Source organism: Mustela nivalis (assembly GCF_964662115.1).
Source record: "Mustela nivalis genome assembly, chromosome: 4".
Classification (NCBI taxonomy): Eukaryota; Metazoa; Chordata; class Mammalia; order Carnivora; family Mustelidae; genus Mustela; species Mustela nivalis.
The window spans coordinates 94,868,561-94,891,525 of record NC_139023.1 but is presented as its reverse complement, the minus strand read 5'-3'; the positions used below and the strand labels follow the sequence as shown (position 1 = coordinate 94,891,525).

The window sequence follows — 22,965 nt, the reverse complement described above, 5'->3', positions numbered from 1 at the left end:
AAAGATGAAACTCACCTGTCATCGGGATGACATATTCTTTGTGTCCCTGAACAAGACTTGCTTTGTGGCCTAACATATGATCTTTCCTGGAAAAGGTTACATGTGCATTCAAGAAGAATGTGTATTCTATTGCTTTTGGAGGGAATATTCTGTAATTATCTGTTAAGTTCATCCAGTCTAACATGTTTAAGGTGAATATTTACGTACTGATTTTCAGTCTGGATGATCTATTCATTGATGTAAATGGGGTATTAAAAACCTCTACTACTACTGTAATGCTATCTATTTCTCCCTTTAAGGTCTGTTAAAATTTATTTATTTAGATGCTCCTATATTGGGTACATAAATATATACAAATGTTATATCCTCTTGTTGGATTGACCTCTTTATCATTAAGTAATGCTAATTTTTGTCTCTTATTACAGCCTTCATTTTAAAGCCTGTTTTGTCTGATACAAGTATAGTTACTCCAGCTTTCTTTAGGTTTCCATTTGCTGAAATAGTTTTTTCCATCCCTTCACTTTAAGTTTATGTGTCCTTAGATCTGAAGTGAGTCTTTTATAGGCAGTGTAAATTTATTTTTTTAATTTTTTTTCCCAATCCAAACAACCACTCTATGTCTTTTGATTGGAGAATTTAGTCCATGTGCATTTAAAGTAATTATTGATAGGTATGTATTTTTGTCATTTTGTTAATTGTTTTTGTAGTTCTTGCTGTTCCTTTCTTCTCTTGCTCTCTTCTTTTGTGGTTTGATGACTTTTCCTTGTGGTATACTTATAACCCTTTCTCTTTCTCTCTTCCGTGTATATTATAGGTTTTCACCTGTGGTTATCAGGAGGTTTAACATATAACAAGTTATAATTATAATAGTCTACTTTTAAGTTGATAGCTTAAGTTTGGTCCTATTCTAAAGCTTACATTTTTACTCTTCCCTGTCCCACACTTTGTTTTTGATGTCACATTTTACTTCTACATCCTTTAGCTAGTTATCATGATCATAGAATTTTTACTACTTTTGTCTTTTAACACATATACTTTATAATTGATTAATTCAGTACCTCTACCATGTATTTACCTTTCCAGTGAGATTTATTCTTCCATATGTCTTCTTGTCACCAATTAGTAACCTCTCTTTTCAGCTTAAAGAAATCCCTTTAAAGTTTCTTGTAAGGCTGGTTTAGTTTGATGATCTTCTTTAGTTTTTGTTATATGGAAAAACTCATGATCTCTCCAATTTTGAATGACTTTGCTGGGTAGAATATTCTTAGTTGGAAGTTTTTTTTCCCTGTCAGCACCTTGAATGTATCATGCCACTCACTCTGGCCTACAAAGTTTCTGCTGAAACACTTATTTTGGGGGTTCCGTGGTACACAACTATTTGTTTTGTCTTATTGCTTTTACTATTTTCTTATCTTTAACTTCTGATATTTTAATTATAATGTGTCTTTATGTAGGGTGCTTTGATTTCATCTTATTTGGAAACCTCTAGACTTTGTGGATATGAATGTCTGTTTCCTTCCACACTTCCTTCCTTATCTTCCTTAAGGAAGTTTCTAGCCATTATTTCTTCAAACATGTTTTCTGCCTCTTTCTCTCCTCCTTGTGGGACCCCATAATGTAAATGTTGGTCTGCTTGATGTTGTCTCATAAGCAACTTAAGTTATTTTCATTTTTTTTTTTTTTTTTTTTTTTTTTTTGCTGCTGTGATTGGCTGAGTTCCACCAGAAGCTTGGATTCATGTTAACTGATCCTTCTACTTCATGCAATGTGTTCTTGAACCTCACTAGCATGTTTTTCACTTACTGTATTCTTTGGCTCTGTGATTTCTATTTGGTACTTTCTTTTATTTTCCATTTCCTTGCCGAAGTTCTGTGTTCATCCATTATTTTCCCACATTTGATGAACATCTTTATTAGCATTACTTTGAGCTCTTTATTAGGTAAATTACTTATCAGCATTTTATTAAGGTTTTTTTTGGTGAGGTTTTATTTTATTTTTCCATTTGGAATATATGCCTCTTTTTTTTTTTTTTCATTTTACTTCAAATGAAAAGTGTTGATCCCTAAAGTAGATAAAACAACAGCCTCTCCTTGTGTAGAAGATGAACCTTGTCTTTCAACTCTGCTCTCTCTCAAACCTTTATTATTATCCAAAAAGCCTACTATATTTTTATGAGCCCTCAGTAGGTGAGGATGTCCCAAGACCTGTCAGTGACTGAAAGAGAAGGAGCTCATTACCTAGATTCAGGCTGTATGGGAGCCAGAACCTCAGGTACCAGCTTTAAAAATTATGCAAATATGTCAGTCCTGTGGAATAAGCATAAGCCCCACTGACCAAGCAATTTGGCGGTCATCTCGGTGACAGTCACAAAAATTGAGGCTCCAGATGAATGTATCATCTCTTTTCTGAGAGATACTGGCAAGCTGGAACAAGGCAGAAGGAGAGTGCCAAGATGGTGTCTACAACCTACATTCCTAGAGAGTAGCTCTTAATCTGCTAGATGTGTACCAAACCTGAAGCCTGCTCCTCAGGCCAAAGTTCTAAGACAAGCCAAGAGGCCCCCTTCACAGAAAGACTGGAAGGAGGTGTGACTCAATTTGCTGTCTGTGCAGTATCCTGGGGTGGCAGCCAGCCAAGAATTCGGTCTCCAACTGCCAGTCCTGTGGGACCCAGGAATGCAAGTCTTCCTGATCAGCCAGGCAATCAAGGGGCATACCCTAGGGGGCAGATGCAAAAACAGGGCAGACGTAAAAACCAGGACACGAGCTGCATGCAAAGCTTCCCTCCAGGAGACAGTGGCGCTCTGGAGTGTGGCAGAAGGACAGCATGAAGATAGTGGTGTTCTCTGACATCTCTGGAAAGGATTATAGTCATTCCTTAGATGTGTGTTTAACTAGAAACCTGCTGCTCAGGCTGCACAATGGTTTTTAGTTAATAGGCCCTCTTCACAGAAAGACCAAGCTCCTAGGCCTGTTGCCTCTTGTTGTACGGTGGGGCTGGTAGCTATTTAAGAACTATCTCTCCATCAATTACTGTCCTATGGGATCCACAAATGGAAGGCCCACTGACCAACAAAGCTGGGTAATGTGGAGGTGTCGCCTGGCAGCAGGTGCAAAAACCAAGGTGCAGACATGGATATAAGCTCCTCTCTGGGTGATGCTGATAATTACAGTCTTATGAGATGAAGAATACAAAACCCCTTGGCCTCCAAAGCCAGGCAGTCAGGAGGCATCCCCTGGGCAGCAGCCACAAAGATCAGGGCACCAGACACATGTAAAATCTTCCTTCCTGGTGCTCTGGAGCACAGCAAAGGGAGAACACGGACACAGCACTTGCCAGTCTCCACCTCAGAGAATATTCCCAGGTTCCCAGATATGTGTGTTAAGTTAGATGCCTGCCCACAAGCTGATACTGTAACATAAGCAGGTCAACCTCCTTTACTTTATGTCTGGATGCAATCAGTTTGCCTCTGAGCTGGGCCCTAGGGCAGATATGTCCAAGCATCCAGGCCCACTAAGAGCAGTCTTTCAGATCACCATACCCTTGTGCATCTGGGACATGAGTCTTATTGATTTTCAAAATTAAATGTTTTTGGTGCTCATGTCTCAGGTGCATGTCCTAAAAGTTGAAGTGCTGGCTGTGGGGTATGAACCCTTTACTCCTCAAGGAGAAGGCCTGGGTTTTGAGTTTATTCCTCATTGTTGGTCATGGAACCATGGGCAGGGTTTATCGTGAGATTGTGTCCCAGCCTCTCCTATGAACATCAGTGTGGTTTTCTTTTGCCCGATGTACTCAGCCAGCTTTTAGTTGTTGTTGTTGTTGTTGTTTTTATTAAAGAGGAAATTTTTCCATATGAAGCTGCAGAGTCAGGATATCCATGGGGGGAGGTGAATTTTGGATCTTCTAACCTTGCCATCTTGAACCAATCCCCTTCTACTTTTGAAAAGTTTATTGACCTGCATGAGGTCTTTAGTTTCTGCCACCACTCTGACCTCTAATGTTTTGTTTGTTTGTTTTGATGTTTCCCTTAAACCATGGGAACAAAGTAAGACAGGTAAAACTTTGCCTGGCATGGCCCAAGATTCCTTTTTGTAAACCAGCATCGATCTCTAGGATTTCTTTAGCTTTTCTTTGTTAGGGAGCTCTAGCCATGCTCTTGTCCATCAGACTTGACACATCTTTATATCGTAGACAGTATGGCAGCTAAAATGGCTTTTAAAAGGTGGTTTAATCACCGTAGACTATGACAGCCTGTTTCAGGAAGTTCCATTTCAAAGCAGATTCTTAAATTTGTGTGAATCACAACCAGAGTAGAACAATTTAAGTAACAATATATTTAAACATTCTTAAATAAAAAACTTAAAAAGCTTTAAAATCAAAACTGAAAAGTATTTTATAGTGGAGTTAAAAAGGAAAAAAAGACCATGAAAAAAAATTTCAATATATTGCTACCTCATCTTCACAACATAAAAAAATATTTTTTCTATATTTCACCACATTATAAACTTAGTGTACATTAACTGAAATTTATTTTTATATTATTTTTACTATCAGATGTAACAGATGCATCTAATGATAAGGATGATGATAAGTGTCTGTGTTTGTGTTCCTAGGACACAGGTAGAAGAAAGGCTATATCTAAGTAGTTTTATCCCTCAGCTATGGTTTAGGGGGTAAAGAAGAAAATTAGCTTTGTAATGGGAATAGCCTACATTAATTTTTTTATTAACATAAAATGTATTATTAGCCCTAGTGGTACAGGTCTGTGAATCGCCAGGCTTACACATTTCACAGCACTCACCACAGCATATACCCTTCCCAGTGTCCATAATCCAACAACCCTCTCCATACTCCCCCTCCCCCACAAAACCCTCAGTTTGTTTTGTGAGATTACGAGTCTCTTATGGTTTGTCTCTCTCCCAATCCCATCTTGTTTCATTTTTTCCTTCCCCACCCCCCCAAACTCCCCACTTTGCCTCTCAAATTCCTCAATCAGGGAGGTCATATGATAAATGTCTTTCTCTGATTGACTTATTTTGCTCAGCATATTACCCTCCAGTTCCATCCATTTTGTGGCAAATGACCAGTATTCATTTCTTTTGATGGCTACATAGTATTCCATTGTATGTATGTGTGTACACACACACACACACACACACACACACACACATATATCACATCTTCTTTATTCATTTTTCTGTTGATGGACATCTAGGTTCTTTCCATAGTTTGACTATTGTGGACATCGCTGCTATGAACATTCAGGTGCATGTGCTCCTTTGGATCACTATATTTGTATCTATAGGGTAAATATCTGGTAGTGCAGTTGATGGGTCTTAGGGTAGCTCTATTTTCAACTTTTTGAGGAACCTCCATGCTGTTTTCCAGAGCGGTTGCACCAGCTTGCATTCCCACCAACAGTGCTGGAGGGGTCCCCTTTCTCCGCAATCTCGCCAGCATCCGTCATTTCCTGACTTGTTAATTTCAGCCATTCTGACTGGTGTGAGGTGGTAACTCATTGTGGTTTTGATTTGTATTTCCCTGATGCCAAGTGATGTGGAGCACTTTTACATGTGTCTATTGGCCATCTGGATGTCTTCTCTGCAGAAATGTCTGTTCATATCCTCTGCCCATTTCTTGATTGGGTTATTTGTTCTCTGGGTGTTGAGCTTGATAAGTTCTTTATAGATGCTGGATTTTAGCCCTTTATCTGATACGTTGTTTGCAAATATCTTCTCCCATTCTGTCTGTTGTCTTTTGGTTTTGTTGACTGTTTCCTTTGCTGTGCAAAAGCTTTTGATCTTGATGAAGTCCCAATAGTTCATTTTTGCCCTTGCTCCCGTGCCTTTGGTGATGTGTCTAGGGAGAAGTTGCTGCAGCTAAGGTAGAAGAGGTTGCTACCTGTGTTCTCCTCAAGGATTTTGATGGATTCCTTTCTCACATTGAGGTCCTTCATCCATTTTTTAGTGTATTTTTGTGTGTGGTGTACAGAATCGGTCCAGTTTCATTTTTCTACATGTGGCTGTCCAATTTTCCCAATACCATTTGTTGAAGAAACTGTCTTTTTTCCATTGGACATTCTTTCCTGCTTTGTCAAAGATTAGTTGACCATAGAGTTGAGGGTCTATTACTGGGCTCTCTATTCTGTTCAATTGATCTTTGTGTCTGTTTTTATGCCAGTACTATACTGTCTTGATGATGACAGCTTTGTAAGAGAGCTTTAAGTCTGGAATTGTGATGCTACCAACTTTGGCTTTCCTTTTCAACATTCCTCTGGCTATTCGAGGTCTTTTCTAGTTCCATATAAATTTTAGGATTATTTGTTCCATTTCTTTGAAAAAAAATTTTGATAGGGATTGCATTAAACATGTAGATTGCTTTCGGTAGCATAGACATTTTCACAATATTTCATCTTCCAATCCATGAGCATGGAACATTTTTCCATTTCTTTGTGTTTTTCTCAATTTCTTTCATGAGTACTTTATAGTTTTCTGAGTTCAGATTCTTTGCCTCTTTGGTTAGGTTTATTCCTTGGTATCTTATGGTTTTGCGTGCAACTGTAAATGGGACTGACTCCTTAATTTCTCTTTCTTCTATCTTGTTGTTGGTGTATAGAAATGTATCTGATTTCTGTGCATTGAATTTATATCCTGACAGTTTACTGAATTCCTGTACAAGTTCTAGTGGATTTGGAGTGGAGTCTTTTGGCTTTTCCACATAAAGTATCATATCATCTGCAAAGAGTGATAGTTTTGACTTCTTCTTTGCTGATTTGGATGCCTTTAATTTCTTTTTGTTGTCTGATTGCTGAGGCTAGGCCTTCTAGTACTATGTTGAATAGCAGTAGTGATAATGGACATCCCAGCCATGTTCCTGATCTTAGCAGAAAAGCTCAGTTTTTCTCCATTGAGAATGATATTTGCAGTGGGTTTTTCATAGATGGCTTTGATGATATTGAGGTATGTACCCTCTATTCCTACACTTTGAAGAGTTTTGATCAGGAAAGGATGCTGTACTTTGTCAAATGCTTTTTCAGCATCTATTGAGAGTATCATATGGTTCTTGTTCTTTCTTTTATTAATGTATTATATCACATTGATTTGCAGATGTTGAACCAACCTTGAAGCCCAGGAATAAATCCCACTTGGTCGTGGTGAATAATCCTTTTTATGTACTGTTGGATCCTATTGGTTAGTATTTTGGTGAGAATTTTCACATCTGTGTTCATGAAGGATATTGGTCTGTAATTCTTTTTTCTTTTTCTTTTTTTAAGATTTTATTTATTTATTGGAGAGAGAGACAGTGAGAGAGAGCATGAGAGGTGAGAAGGTCAGAGGGAGAAGCAGACTCCCCATGGAGCTGGGAGCCTGATGCGGGACTCGGTCCTGGGACTCCAGGACCGTGACCTGAACCTAGGCAGTTGCTTAACCAACTGAGCCACCCAGGCACCCTATAATTCTCCTTTTTGATGGGGTCTTTGTCTTGTTTGGGGATCAAGGTGATGCTGGCCTCATAAAATGAGTTTGGAAGTTTTCCTTCCATTTCTATTTTTTGAAACAGTTTCAGGAGAATAGGAATTAATTCTTCTTTAAATGCTTGGTAGAATTCCCCTGGGAAGCCATCTGGCCCTGGGCTCTTGTTTGTTGGGAGATTTTTGATGACTCCTTCAATCGCTTTACTGGTTATGGGTCTGTTCAGGTTTTCTATTTCTTCCTGGTTCAGTTTTGGTAGATTATACGTCTCTAAGAATGCATCCATTTCTTCCAGACTTTCAAATTTGCTGGTGTATAGTTGCTCATAATATGTTCTCATAATTGTATTTCTTTGGTGTTGGTTGTGATCTCTCCTCTTTCATTCATGATTTTATTTATTTGGGTCCTTTCTCTTTTCTTTTTGATAAGTCTGGCCAGGAGTTTATCAATCTTATTAATTCTTTCAAAGAACCAGCTCTACTGATTTGTTCTACTATTAGCCTACACTAATTTTTAATTAGACATTGTTCTAATAAACATCTGAGGTATGCTGTTATGTAATTATAAAACAGACTCCCATTGGAGTCATTTAGCATTATGGTCCTAGGTTGGGTTGCAAGCATGGCCTACCTCTGAAGCTTTGTCTTTGTGTGTTATGTCTACAGCCCTGCTGGCCAACACTTGATACAGTCCATCTCTGTGAAAGGAAAGGCCCACTGATGACTGGTTCCTCAAGAACTGTCAGCCACTACATAGATAAATGCCCATAATTTAATTGTTTGATTGAGGAGTTTCTACCAAAAAAAAAAAAAATCTGCTTTTACTAAAATAATTATACAAATAGAGACGATTTTAAAACAGGCCAGAAGTTTTAAGACAGAAACTACACAGGTATTATTAAGTAGACTGATGTTTAATTTCAGTGCCTATTTAAATAAACATTATTTTGTAAGCTTACTTTGATTTATCATTAGATTGGAGTCTTAGGTCTTCCTGAATTATATACTTTTGGAATCCTATTTACTGAAAGTTTAGAATAATACGAGAGTCATGCTACAATAGTAAGTTTTATTGTAGGCAACATTTTTCTGAGCAGCTACATGTGCTTTAGTGCATTACCTCATTTACTCCACATACAATGATGTGTGGTAGATAATGTTATTGTCCCAATTTTACAGATGAGGAAATGGAGTATGAGAGTTTGTGTGATTAAACTGTTTCAGCCACAAGTAGGCTTGACAAAATTATGTCTTAAAGGTTCCTTGCAGCTACTTTTTCTTCATCTATGAAATTTAACAGGAATGGTCATTTTAAGTTTTAAATTGTTTGTGTTTAATTGAGAGGCCTTGACTCTTACTGGTAAGATTTCAATTTGGTCCTGCCTTAAATGTTCCCTAGAGCCACTTTTTCCTTTAGCTACGTACTTTAACTTGATTATTTTAAAGTTTTTACTGTCTGAGCGTCTTTGCCCCATTAGTAAGGGGGCAATTTACTTTTTTCTTAATTTATAACTCTAATATTTTACCTTTTTTTAACCTTTTAATTTATATTTTACCTTTTAATTTTATTTAATATTTTACTTTTTAATTTATAACTCTAATATTTTACCTTTTTCTCCTAGGTCAGAGAAAAAAAATAAAAAAAAAACCCTTTTTAAATTTCCCTATAACTAAGGCAGCAAAATTTTATTTATTTATTTGTTAAAGATTTTTATTTAATTATTTGTCAGAAAGAGAGAGGGAGAGAGAGCACAGGTAGACAGAGTGGCAGAGGGAGAAGCAGGCTCCCTGCGGAGCAAGGAGCCCAATGTGGGACTCGATCTCAGGACGCTGGGATCATGACCTGAGCCGAGGGCAGATGCTTAACCAACTGAGCCACCCGAGTCCCAAGGCAGTGAAATTTTAAAGGCCAATCAAAATCTTCACTTTTATTTATTTATTTATTTATTTATTTTTGCAAGAACACTTCAGGGATGATGACATAACCTCTAAAGGTTGGATGTTTCTCATGACATTAGTGCCTTTGATGATCGCTACCTAGTAGTTCATTAGGGGTTCAAAATAATGACATCGTAATTCTATTATACCTTCCTTAGTCTGAGAACAAACTTATTTAATCAATTAATTCGTTATCCTGTCTTACAGGTCATATAGGAAAGGTAGAGTAACAGATTTTTTTTTTCCTTTTGCTAATCAGTTTTCGAAATGACACATAGCTTCCTCATTAACTATTCCCCTAATCCAAACGTTAAGATTACTATTGTATTTTGATTATCATCATGAATGCAGAGATTTAAACTCATTTGATGTGTTTTAATCCATTACTGCTATTTTTCTCATTTATGCTCTAATTGTCCCATCATTAGCCAGAAGAAGCCTCTTCAAGCTGGGTCCTGAGTCCTGTTAATATCTAGGTAGAGATCATCAAAGGCCACTAACATCATGAGACACATTCAACTTTCTGGAGGTTATATCATTCCTGAAGTGTTCTTGCCAGGAAAACAAAAAAGTCTGTGGCCTTTAACAGTTTTCTTTGTTATAACAAGGTACACCTGTATCATCTTGTGCTCCAGATCCACCCTTGCAATAAGCCACTTCTACAAGGAATCCTGGTTGCTTATAGTGGCAAACATTATGTAGAGAACAGTATCACGTACTCTATAGGAGTGCTCTGTGGGAACTGCAGGTTTTTTCAACAAACAGAAATAGGAAGGGAAGTAAGAAGAGGGAGAGAGAGAGAAGCAGGAACTAAAAATCAAAAGAGACCTAAGAGATGAAAATAATAACAAAACTAAGGGATAAGAGAGCAAATCCTCCCCCCACTAGAAGATATTTGAAGGTTTTAAGTAGTTATTATTATATTAAATTTTGAAGTGTTGCGATCTTTGTCAGTCTTTTAAAAGAACTCCTTTAGAAGTAAACATTACAGTGTGTATAGATGTATTGATATTATGTTTGGATTTGACTAAAATAATCTGGGGGATGAGGAATGAATAGGATGGTATAGATGAGATAAGATTAGCCATCAGTTCATTACATTATTCTATCAACTTTTGTACGCTTCAAAATTTCCAAAACAAAAAGTTTAAAAAACTATTTTGACATAGTCAGCTTCATGTAACATTTAAAAATGGAAGTTAAAATTAGTTTTAACTGTCATATATACATATTTGTGCTTGGGTGATGTTAGAGATATTTGATTAGTAAGAGGTGAGAAGCACTGATTACTGATTAGGTAGAAAGATTACATTATCAAGAACATTCAAAAATGATTTTAATAAAAGTTAGAGTTAGAAACATGATTAAACTTATAATCACATTAATGATTAAAGCATTCTAATGACTGCTCTGATGAAAGGAGAAAGAAAGAAGCAATGCTGAGAAACTCAGAGTTCCGTGGGAAGTTAATGGAACAATCTAACAAGACACCCACTTAACGCTCTTAGTCAATAAAGGGCATACTATGAGTGGAGTTTAAAAATGCATAATTAACTATATAAGGAATAGGTATGGGTCTCTTTTATGGTGTAATATCTTATGCAGAAAAAAATCACACAATTCAAATAGGAAATGTTTAATTAACTCTGACCTACAGGGCCAATGATCAGTAGAACAAAGATCTAGGCGTTCAATGTCAGTAAGATAGAAAGTTATTTTCCAGATGATGGAAACTATACCATTTAATAGGGGTGGCAAACTGACATTTCTTTCAGCATCAGACCGAAATGAATGCCTGAGCCTGTACTGTGTATGCGGGCCAGGGGCACTGGTAGCCAGGGGAGAACACGTGTCCATTATCTGACAGGTATAGCTGCTATTTAAGGACAAAAGCACTTTGTTATTAGTTCTTTTGATTACTTTAGAGAAGCCAGAAACTGGTAGTTTTACAAAAATTCTCCTGATAATAAATATAAATATAAATAATAAATGTCAATACTTCCCAAAGTGAAAAGCCCACTAGTCTTACCAACCTATCTGTAAACCACCTGTTTGCTACCTCTGCTATATTGTGCAAGAATCCTAAAATATGCTGCCCTAAAGAAATCTGCAACTAGCTAGGGAAATGCTGTTCAATGTTGGTGTGAATGAGGATTATCTAGCAAGCCTGATGAAATGGAAATTCTTTGGCATCACCATAGAGAATCTTATTTAAGATTCATGAAAAGTCATGATCATTCTGTGATAGTTACTAATTCATTATCACTCATAACTGTTCTGAGTGATATCTAATTCAGAGAGAGACATAGTTAAGACAAAGATGAGTGTGTGTGTGTGTGTGTGTTGGCTATGTTTATGTGGGCTTACATTTATTATTTTTTGAGCTAAGATGTAGAAGAAAGTTTTATTAAAATCCATTGATTCAGGGACATCTATAAAGAACTTTTGCTCATTCCACTGGGGAATAATGGAAACAGCTATATATGCAAGAAAGCCATTAAAATCAATTTACTGTTATTAATGGTACAACACACAAGATATGTTCTTGCGTCATCAATGTCTATTATTTGGCCTAGTTGCTTTCAAAGACTGAGTACAGGTCAGATTACATTCCATGTGAGGTCTCAAAAGCAAGGTAATGCTGGTAAGTATTTGAAATTTCTTAGTACCAATATTTGCATATTTCTAATAAAGATAATGTACAGCCTTCTTTTAACCATTATACCAACAGTGTGCTTCACTCTGCTCTATGTCAACTGCTAAAAAGACAATCTGCTGTAGTGAGCATTCACAGCTTAATTCACAGAAGATGAGTTGCCATTCTGCTAAGTGTCTTATTCTGCATTTCTTTTGTTATCTGGGCAGTGTCATTTCCTATCACACTACCCAATGTCTAGATTTGAAAAGAAGTCTTCAGTAGGCAAGAGCCAGTGCTGATGAAAGGCCAAAAGAGAGTTCCTCTCAAGATGTGCCATTACTTAAAGCAATCTAATGATGTGTACATTACCTTGGTGGTTCTGTGAAGAAGGGTGGATTGTCTTAGAAATAAAGAGAATTTAATGTAACTTTCATGTTACTGGAGTGAAGTGAAAACACAATAAAATGGTAAAACAATATTCCAAACCCACTGCAATGTTCTAGGAATGTAAGAAAAAGGAGAAGACTCTATTTTGATGTTCATGGAAGGGAGACCATTTCCCCCAAATATGTGATATTGGAATATCTAAGACATTTCTGTAGTTACCTGTGTGATCCCAAATGCATTTCAAGGCACACAATTTTTAAAGTCACAATCTCTAAGGAAAATGAGAACTGTTAGGAAATATATACTCTAAATGGAACATGGCTTGTCACGAAGGGAGTTGGCAGTTTGTAGAAAATTGTGGGAAGAAAGCAATGGTAAGAATAGAACTGAACAAAGTGAAGGGATTCTGAGTGGCTGTCAGTTAAGCATCCAACTCTTGGCTTTGGTTCCGGTCAGATCTCAGGGTTGTAAGCCCCACATCAGACTCAATGCAGAGTCTGCTTGAGATTCTCCCTCTCCCTCGCCTCTATCCCTGCTCTCTGTCTCTTTCCCTCTCTCTCTCTGAAATAAATAAATTAAATTTGGGGAAAAAAAAAAAAGAACTGAGCAAAGTGAAAGGTGGCTCTTCCCATGGCAAAACTGAGGTTGAAATCTGGGAGATGCCCTATGGCTCTAAGCTTCTAGAGTCATCATGAGACCTGTATGTGTGTTCACATGTGCCATGTGCTATCTACTATTTCCTCACAGTTCTTAAGAAAGTTCTACAGCTCAAACAATAAGGAAGGAAGAAACTCTTTGCCCATCTTTTTTCCCTCTTCCAGCCAAGAGAGTTAGAGCTTCTACCCTATAAATTACCTCACATTTTACAGATGTGAAATCCTATTATAAAATGTACCATTATTTTAAAATGTTGGCTATACAAACAATGCACTCAAACAAAATATCCAAAAGCCAAGTATACTCAAATTTACCAAAGTAAAACAAAATTGAGCATAGTGTGTTTAATGAGTCTAAGGCAGTGAGTTGAAACTCTGATGATATGTCAGTTTTTAAAAATGCAACTGCCTATACTCAGCTCAGACCCACTAAAGCAGAGAGCCCATGCAGGGGCTGGAGATATACATCTATATCTATATCTATATCTATATCTATATCTATATCTATATCTATATCTATACTTATTCTGCTCCACAGAAGAAACGCTAATACAAAATACCAGTTTTGGGGGGTTTCTTTTAAATAATCTTTTATTCTTCAGTACCAATAAAATTGATATATTATGAAAAAATGTTTCTAATGAAAGAATTAAATGAATGGTTTATTTGGAGTATTTGAATGAATGAAATATGATTCAGAAGCTGTGAAACTGGTCCACAATAACACATTTGGAGAGTCAAAGGCATGCAAGAGAAGAACTGACATGAGAAGAAAGCAATGAGGGAGGCAGACAGTTGGTATTCAGGTAACCAGGTAAAGTTCTAATATTTAATTGATGATCCAAACACTAATGCTGGATCATCTAATAAAATGTGCATCTCTCACATGGCTACTTATCATCTATCTAGGAACTTCATTTTTAAAGAAATACTTTCTTACTTTCCATTTCCCACAAGGAAGCTGAGATACCAGGCCTACTTAAAATTGGTGCCAGGTCCTACAGCAAGAGCACTGAAGAGCTGGATGAGGGTTCTCAACCCCTGCACATACCGCCTCCTGCCCCTGAAGCAGGTTGGCAGGAGGAGGAGAAAGAGGAAAAGAAGAACGGTTGAAGAAAAGGGGAGACAGGAGGAGGTTAGAGGTGACGTTTGATGAAGGCAGCAAGGAAAGACTCTTGAGTGGCCTGCCTCAGCTACTGACTGGTCTCTACCACACGAACCTACTAGTGGTCAGGGTCTGAGCACAGCACACCAGCTACACTGCCCTCAGCTGTATGTATCCTTTGGAAAACCCATCTGTGTCTGCCTGCCTCTCAGCATGCTCTTTGCTGCTTTTCAGATTCATCAGCAAAGACAGATCTGTGATGAGATCGGTTGCAAGGGAAACATGTGAGTTATTTGCCATTAGCATTTAGATTGGGGCAAGGACATTCCGTGACAGTGCTCTAACCCAAAGGCATAGAGTTCATGCTTAGAAGATCTCAGATAGGGAAGAGGAAGTCAGAGCTTGGGGCACACCTACAACTTTACCCTTTAATTTATCCAAACTTTTAGAGTAATAGTTGTTGGCATTTTAAATTTCTTTACAAACTATAAAATGTCTTTGTTTGAACCCCATACAATCAGTTCCTGTGAGGGTAGTATTTTCCTGTTTTACAAGTGAAGAAACCAACTCTAAGATACTAGAGATAGGGTTTGTAGGTGTAAAGCAAAGACTTGAATGCAGGTGTTGTGACTCCTCCCATAACTCCTTTCCTAGGCATGGAGGTAAGCCTAGAGGCCCAATATGCATCCAGTTTAAGACTGCTAATAAGATAAAGCTGACAAATACAGGGTAGTTAGATATAGATTAGGGATAACTACGAAGTAGAGGTAATGAATTTATTATTATTTTTCCAGTAAAACCAAATCTAAAAAGTTACTTTCAGAATCAAAGTCTTTTCTTTTCTTTCCTTTTCTTTGTAAAACCAACTCATTGCAAGCTTACTGACAGACACCAAAGGCAACAAGGTCTGTCTGCAGCACATTAAAAACAATTTACAGACTTATAGTGATGATACAGTGTCAGGAAACTAGAGGACTAGTTTGTGTCGATAATCCCAGTTGAAAAATCTTTCAGAGTATCCTGTAGTATCCCCTTTATTTCAGTTTTTCACCTATTTGCTGTATATGTTAACCCATAGAAATTTCGTTGAAAAACTGTGGTGGGAATCCTCCACATTATTACATCTTGGAACCTGCACTTATTTGATTGGAGTTGGTTGCTAAAGGCCTAAATTAGAGTTCAGTCCATAGGACAGACCAGTGTCATTCTTTTCCAAGATCCACTTTTTTCTCTTACTTCCTGCCAAACATGTGGTGCAAACATGGCATTTGTGGTAAGGGATGCTTGAATGAGGTAGGACAATGGCAGCGTAAATGCACAGCAGCCCCTGGGGACGCTCTGTGTCCCTGGTCTCAAAGTGCTCCCTGACCCTGGAAGCACTAATATTGTCTGGGAACTTGAGAAAAAACACAGATGCTCCTACCCTAGACCTACTCAGTACAAAGTACTAATCTGTGCTTTAGCCAGCCCTCCACGTGACTTGTTGTAGGCTGAGGTTTGAGAAATACTGCTCTAAGTTGGTCACAAGAGAGCATTAACTTCATATTTGAAAAATACTATTTGCAACTATACTGGTGTATTTCAAAATTTGCATGGAAATATGATTCCTTACCGCATGCCCACATATCCACTGGCTTTCCATAAGGATCTTTACGTAAAACTTCTGGAGAAAGATATCCAGGTGTGCCAGCAAAACCTAGGGAAAATGGAAGTTAATGAGTCAAAGCTGACTGGACAAAACCAATGTGAAACAGGAAACAAAGGAGGGAAACATTTTGAGACTTTTAAATAGGATGATTTGTTTGCCAAAGTAAAACGAGGCCTGAAATAATATACAATAGTTTCTCTCTATAGCAGTATCAACACTAATCTGCTTTATAGCTTATTAGGAAAAAAAAATGCATTTTTCCCCAGATAGGGGGAAGGCTACTCTATTGTGCTATATAGTCAGCTCATATACTTAAGTCTATTTGGTTAGCAGTTCTTATTCTCACTTATTTATGCAGGATTTGAAACTAAACCTGTGAAGGGGATCAGAACACACCACCCCAAAATACACCACTGTGGTATACTGATTATTTTTAGCTGAAGTCAACTGAGAATCAGTAGATGTATGACAGGGTTTTTAATCTCCTTTCTACCTAAAAGTAGGGCATACATTTCTTGTGAAAAGGTGCCCTCACTGTACAGGAAGAGGAGAACATTCCTGGAATGGGAGCTGGTGCCAAGATGGATATGTGCAAACCAACCTTACTAAAATAACTTTAATCTTCCATTAGTTTCCCTATGTGTTTCCTCATTATTTCCCCCACAATTTAATATCCCGAGTCAAAACCCCTTTTTCCTTAGTCTTATCAAATCTCCACAATTTATCACTCTTCATTAAAATGGGATATATGTCCCTTGGTCTGGCCTTTCTTTAAGGTCTTCATTTATTTTCTAGAAAGGCCTCCGTGTGTACATAAAAGTTAAAATATTAACATCAAAAAAAATTGTATGCTTTCCTCCTGTTCATCAGTCTTTTGTCAGTTAGATTCACAACCTTGAGCCACAGACCTAAGAGGGGAGAAAAAAAGTCCTTCCTCCCTTATACCTGACAAGAAATAGGGAGAAATTTGAAGACAGGATTAGAGCTCTGCAAGAGATTATAGTTTTCATGATACCGATATAATTTTATTATGAGAAGCATTCACCTACAAAACAAAAGAACAAAAAAGATAGATCCTAAGTAAGTATTTTTGAAAGTCGAGTAGTCTATGTGGTGGGGATGGGGCTGAGAGTAATCAAAGAATTCACCAGAAGAAGAAATAAGTCCTAAATATATCAAAGAGATCTCTTTGAACTAAAAAATAGTGTGTACTTATCACTGTCAACTAAAGAGAAGACTCAAGAACATTTGGGTGAATCACTACTGAACAAGTACCAACTAAGATTTAGAGAGAGAGATATGGTAGGAGAAACTAGATGGCAAAATAAAGTTTCATTATTGTATAAATCAGTATAAATTCCAGTAAGGTATGTTTAAATAACAACCAATTTAGAGCTGGAACCTAGAGTGACATTTTCCTTATTTCTGAAAATAATAGCTTTCAAATAAAAATAGGTACTTTTAAAAAGACCCGAAATAACCACCTGGAAGTTTTATTTAAAGGCACACCTAAAGCCTGGAAACATTTCTTTACAAGGATATGTAATCAGGAATTCCTCCGACCACAAATCACTGAAGAAGCTCATTTTATATTTACTGGGATTCAAAGTGTCCAAGAAAGGAGTCTTTTCTTCCCATTTTTAAACTATTAAGTACAATGTGCAGACAGATATAAAAATAAGTATATATATATGTGTGTATATATATGTGTATATATATATGTGTATATATGTGTATATGTGTATATACACACATAGATAAAATAGCATGGTTATTCCTCTGAACAAAATTACCTTGGAAAGTAAGGCAAAGGATTGTGGATTTTAACCTCTAGGCCCCTTTATTACTATTCCTTTCCTTTGTTATAGCGGAAGATGGAATGGACAGTAAGAAGGGACTCTAAGAAAAGATGCCTGTATTGTAGTTTAAGCTTCACATGGACCACAGTGGATCTACCCCTATTCTCAAAGCTTACTTAAAGGAAGCATTTATTTGATAGTTGTGAGGAGCAAGAATTCCTAATAATCATGGTGGTTCCATTGCCTAAACTTTGAGGATGACATCAAGGAGTGAGGTGAAGTCAGCTAATTCCAAGGTAAGGATGAACGGGAGAGTTCTAAAGAGCTACTGGTATGCCACACCTGCTCTTATTCCAACAGTCCCTTTCCAACTCCTCCCAGGTTGAGACACAGACAAAGGAACTCAATGAGACACCAATGCCAAACTCCAGATTAAAGACCATGTTTCTAGCCTACACTTTAAGACCCTTTATTTCCAGGTTTCCCTTCAGTCATTCAGCATGATTTCTTTCTAGTCCTGAGAATTTGACCTGATTAATCTATTTAAGGTCTCTTGAAAACAGACTGTTCATTCTTGCACTTGATGTTACTTTTTCTATTCCTTGAAGCTTCAATTTCTATCTCTACCTTTTCTTTAACAGACTGGGCTCTAGATTATTTCCATTTAAAGATCTGCTTAGCTAACTACAATTCTCAGTGGTCCTTCCTTACTCTGAATTTTTACCACCTTTTCATATACAATCTATAATCTCCTTTCTAGAATTAGTAAACCTTAATATATGTCTTAAATATCTTAGTAGAGTACATTTCCTGGGGGGGGGATGTTAATGATATTTCATCTAGAGAGAAAAGATAAGAAGCCATTGTGTGACTAAGAAATGAAAAGATAATTTTAAACATAAATTATTACAAAACTTCTCTGGAGTCTAAAATGCTAACAGAACACCACAATGTTCATTCTTATTTAATATAATTATCATTTGAACAGTCAGTGTGGTCCTTACTCCTAAGAGTACTGAAGCATACTCTAAATGGATAAACATTAATGAACTGTGTACTGTGCAATGTGTTCTCACAAACACCAAAATACTGAGGGTAAGACAGAGAAAGTCTTTTCTAGCAGGAGATTAAACTCATAAGAATCTCATTTATCATGATAAATGCTATTAACAGGGAAATTAATGGGAGCTTACATTCTTTACAGATAATACGTGTTTCTCACTCTGAAAAACCAATAGGAGTATCAGAGCAGACCAAAAACAAAACATACTTACTGTTGGCAATGTATCCACTGCCTTAAGAAAACTCATACTTCAAAGAGAGACATAATAGTAATCAAGCAAAACAATTATTCCATGAAGGAAGATGGTGGTATCCTTTTTTCCTAGTAGCAACAAAGAACTAGAAATATACTGCAAACACCACTTCTAATCCCATAGGAAAAATGGGCTGTATTTGCATATTTCTTTTTGGTAAATTTTCTAGCCATCTTAACAAGTGTAGTGACACAGGGTGTTACTCCTAGCATTTCTGGCTAGTAATCAAATAGATCAGGGCTAGGAAGACAAAAGAAATTATCATGAGAAAAAGAAAGATTTAGGCTTAAAAATGAGAAAAAAACCAATAAATAGCTGCTATAAGCCTTGTGTAGTTTTATTTTTCTTATTTGTAGTAGACCTCTTATATTTATTGAAATAAAACTGGGGGTTCCTGGGTGGCTCAGTGGGTTAAGCCTCTGCCTCTGGCTCAGGTCATGATCTCAGGATCCTGGGATTGAGCCCCCCATCAGGACTTCTGCTTAGCGGGGAGCCTGCCTCCCCCTCCTCTCTGTCTGCCTCTCTGCCTAGTTGTGCTCTCTCTCTCTGTTGAATAAGTAAATAAAATCTTTAAAATTAATAAATAAATTAAAATAAAATAAAATTGAGCAAAAGCCTGAAATTCTGGCATTACATATAATGAAAGAGTTCTGCTCTCCTCTTAATATTAAATTAAGTTACTTTATTAAAATAAAAAGGCTTCCCTCCCCATTACTGATAATACATTTTAAAAGGCAAAATTAATCAGTCACAGATGATGGGCATTAAAGAGAGAACATGATGTAATGAGCACTGGGTTTTACATGCAACTGATGAATCACTACATTCTACCTTTGAAACTAATAATACATTATATGTTAACTTTAATTTAGATTAAAAAAATCAAATACACGAGACTATGATGGTAGATAATATCGAATAAATATACTATCAAGTCATTCATACTAAAACATGCTTTTACTTTAAAAAAATCTATGATATATATCTTGTACTACAACCAAAAGATATATAGTATATCACATGCTTCCATTTCCTCAAGTTGGTTACCATGAGGATTCACTTGCATAGAATAACATGAAAAAATAAGCTAAACAAAAAGAAAAAAAAATTTGTGCATTCTCTTAAGCTTATAAACAATGTTTTTTCTACATTTTTTGAAATGCGGAATTTTCTTGGGACTTAAAATGCACCTCTTTTTAAAATTAAAAAAAAAATTTTTTATTTTTAAAGATTTTATTTATTTATTTGACAGAGATCACAAGTAGGCAGAGAGGCAGACAGAGAGAGAGGAGAAGGCAGGTTCCCTGCTGAGCAGAGAGCCAGATGTGGGACCTGATCCCAGGACCCTGGGATCATGACCTGAGCTGAAGGCAGAGGCTTTAACCCACTGAGCCACCCAGGTGCCCCACCTCTTTTTTAAAAATAAGTTTTTATTAACATATAATGTATTATTTGCCCTAGGGGTACAGGTCTGAGAATTGTCAGGCTTATACATTTCACAGCACTCACCATAGCACATACCCTCCCCAGTGTCCATAACCCAACCATCCTCTCTATACTCCCCCTCCTCCAGAAACCCTCAGATTGTTTTATGAGATTAAAGGTCTCTTATGGTTTGTCTCTCTCCTAATACCATCTTGTTCCATTTTTTCCTTCCCTACCCCCAAACTGCCCACCCTGTTTCTCAAATTCCTTATATGGAGATCATATGATAATTGCCTTTCTCTGATTGACTTAACTTCGCTCAGCATAATACCCTCTAGTTCCATCCATGTCGTGGCAAATGGCAAGTTTTCATTTCTTTTGATGGCTGCATAGTATTCCATTGTGTATGTGTGTGTGTGTGTGTGTGTGTGTATCTCACATCTTCTTTATCCATTCTTCTGTTGATGGGCATGTAGGTTCTTTCCATAGTTTGGCTATTGTGGACACTGCTGCTATAAACACTCAGGTGTATATGTCCCTTCAGACCACAACATTTGTATCTTTAGGGTAAATACCCAGTAGTGCAACTGATGGGTCGTAGGGTAGCTCTATTCTCAACTTTTTGAGGAACCTCCATGCTGTTTTCCAGAGTGGTTGCAACAGCTTGCATTTCCCACCAACAGTGTAGGAGGGTTCCCCTTTCTCCACATCCTCTCGAACATCTGTGGTTTCCTGACTTGTTAATATTAGACATTCTGATTGGTGTGAGGTAGTATCTCATTGTTGTTTTGATTTGTATTTCCCTGATGCTGAGTGATGTTGAGCACTTTATAAAATTCAGCTCTTAAAAGTTGTTATTCTAATAGGTATCTTAGCAAAAACAACAGTCATAGTATCATACTGAAGAAGAAATGGGATTTTATTCCCAATCTGTCTTTTTTTCTCTGGAATCAGATCTCTTTTATTTTTTTTTTATTTTTTTTTAAAGATTTTATTTATTTATTTGACAGAGAGAAATTACAAGTACACTGAGAGGCAGGCAGAGAGAGAGAGAAGAAAGCAGGCTCCCTGCTGAGCAGAGAGCCCGATTCGGGACTCGATCCCAGGACCCTGAGATCATGACCTGAGCCGAAGGCAGCGGCTTAACCCACTGAGCCACCCAGGCGCCCATCAGATCTCTTTTAAACATAAATGATCACAATTTGAAATTTGTGTACTTTCATTTGGATGCTATTGCTTTCACTAACTTGATAATTGGTTTTTCACTCATCGATTTGCTAAACAACTTTCACTGAGGAGGCAGAGAACTGTGGCATTGTGTTTCATGCCTAGGTGGTTTTGAAAACTTATTCAACACCTTTCAAAGCCCAGGCATATTCTTATGGACTCGTAACAGCCTTGCAAAGAAATGTTTATTATTACTGCTTACAAAGAAGACATGGACCTCACAGAGTTAAAGTGACTTGCCCAATATCATATGATTATTAAGAATCAGATCCAGGACATAAGCTTGGGTACTCTAATTCAAAAACCAGAATTTTTTTCTACTGCACAAAATCCTACTGTCAAGCAGCTTGTGATCTAGCACAGGAGACAAAACACAGAGCTCAAAAACAAGGGAGATTTAAGGTGGTCAATTATGTCACTCTTTTATGTACCAAGCCAAGTTATTGATGTTAATTTGTAGCTTGGCTCTGATAATAAGGCTTGTCTTGTTCCTAATATCCTATCATCACCTTCTACCCAGTTCTGGCAATTACATCCTTAGCCTATGTCTCTGTTTTGGTGTCCTGCTTTATACCCTGCGTCTTGTGAAGCAAATGGGACTAGATGGTATTAGAGTCCAAACTCTGGAGCACTGATTTCCTCTAAACAGACTTCCTTAGAATTTAGAGTCACCCACTGTTCTGTCTATTATCTGGAATTTGCTTGCCCTTGCATACTCCTTAGTTCAAGCTGTCATCATACATAATGTGAACTCCTGTATTAGCCTACCTGGTCACCTGCCTTCAGAGTAAGTATCCTTAAGCCACCCTCCACATTGCTACCTACAACATCATTATATAACATAAACCCCATAATGTCCTTCCCTACTGAAAATTTTTCACTGGGTTCTTGAAACTTCCAGGATAAAAGCCAAATCCTTCAAAAGCACAAAAAATCCTTTTCCACCTAATTAACTACCACTCATCCCAGTATACTTTATACTTTAGCTAGATCAAACTTCTTGCTATTCCATAAATAGAAACAGTAGTTTCATGCCTCTGAGATGTTTGCATGTGCTGATCCCTCAGTCTGGCCTTCATCTCCTTGCACATTAGTCAACAAATTCTCATTCACCCACTGGGGAAGCAGAAGTACTACCCCAATCACCAAAATGTTCCCCAGATGCAGAATTTCACCTTTCTCTTATGCTCCAGGGCACCTTCCTGCATGCCCTCTTAAATGCTCTCACACTCCATGGGAAACAGTTTCTGATACAGAAGTTTCAGTATCTTGAGGGGTATGACTTCTTGCTTAATTTAAGCATCCCCATTAATTTTTCTGCCCACCTCTGTGACAGCCCTCCTACTTTCTATTGG

General features: G+C 37.3%; 1 protein-coding gene across 34 annotated transcripts in view; it reads right to left on the bottom strand.

The window, feature by feature from the left end:
• The window catches only part of CAMK2D (calcium/calmodulin dependent protein kinase II delta), a 330,054-nt gene that overhangs the window by 54,279 nt on the left and 252,810 nt on the right, over positions 1-22,965 (bottom strand). For all 34 annotated transcript variants that reach the window (XM_082727990.1, XM_082727978.1, XM_082727979.1 and 31 more), the window contains exon 8: positions 15,808-15,891. In XM_082727990.1, coding sequence (XP_082584116.1) covers positions 15,808-15,891 — 84 coding nt within the window. The remainder of the gene's footprint in view (positions 1-15,807; positions 15,892-22,965) is intronic.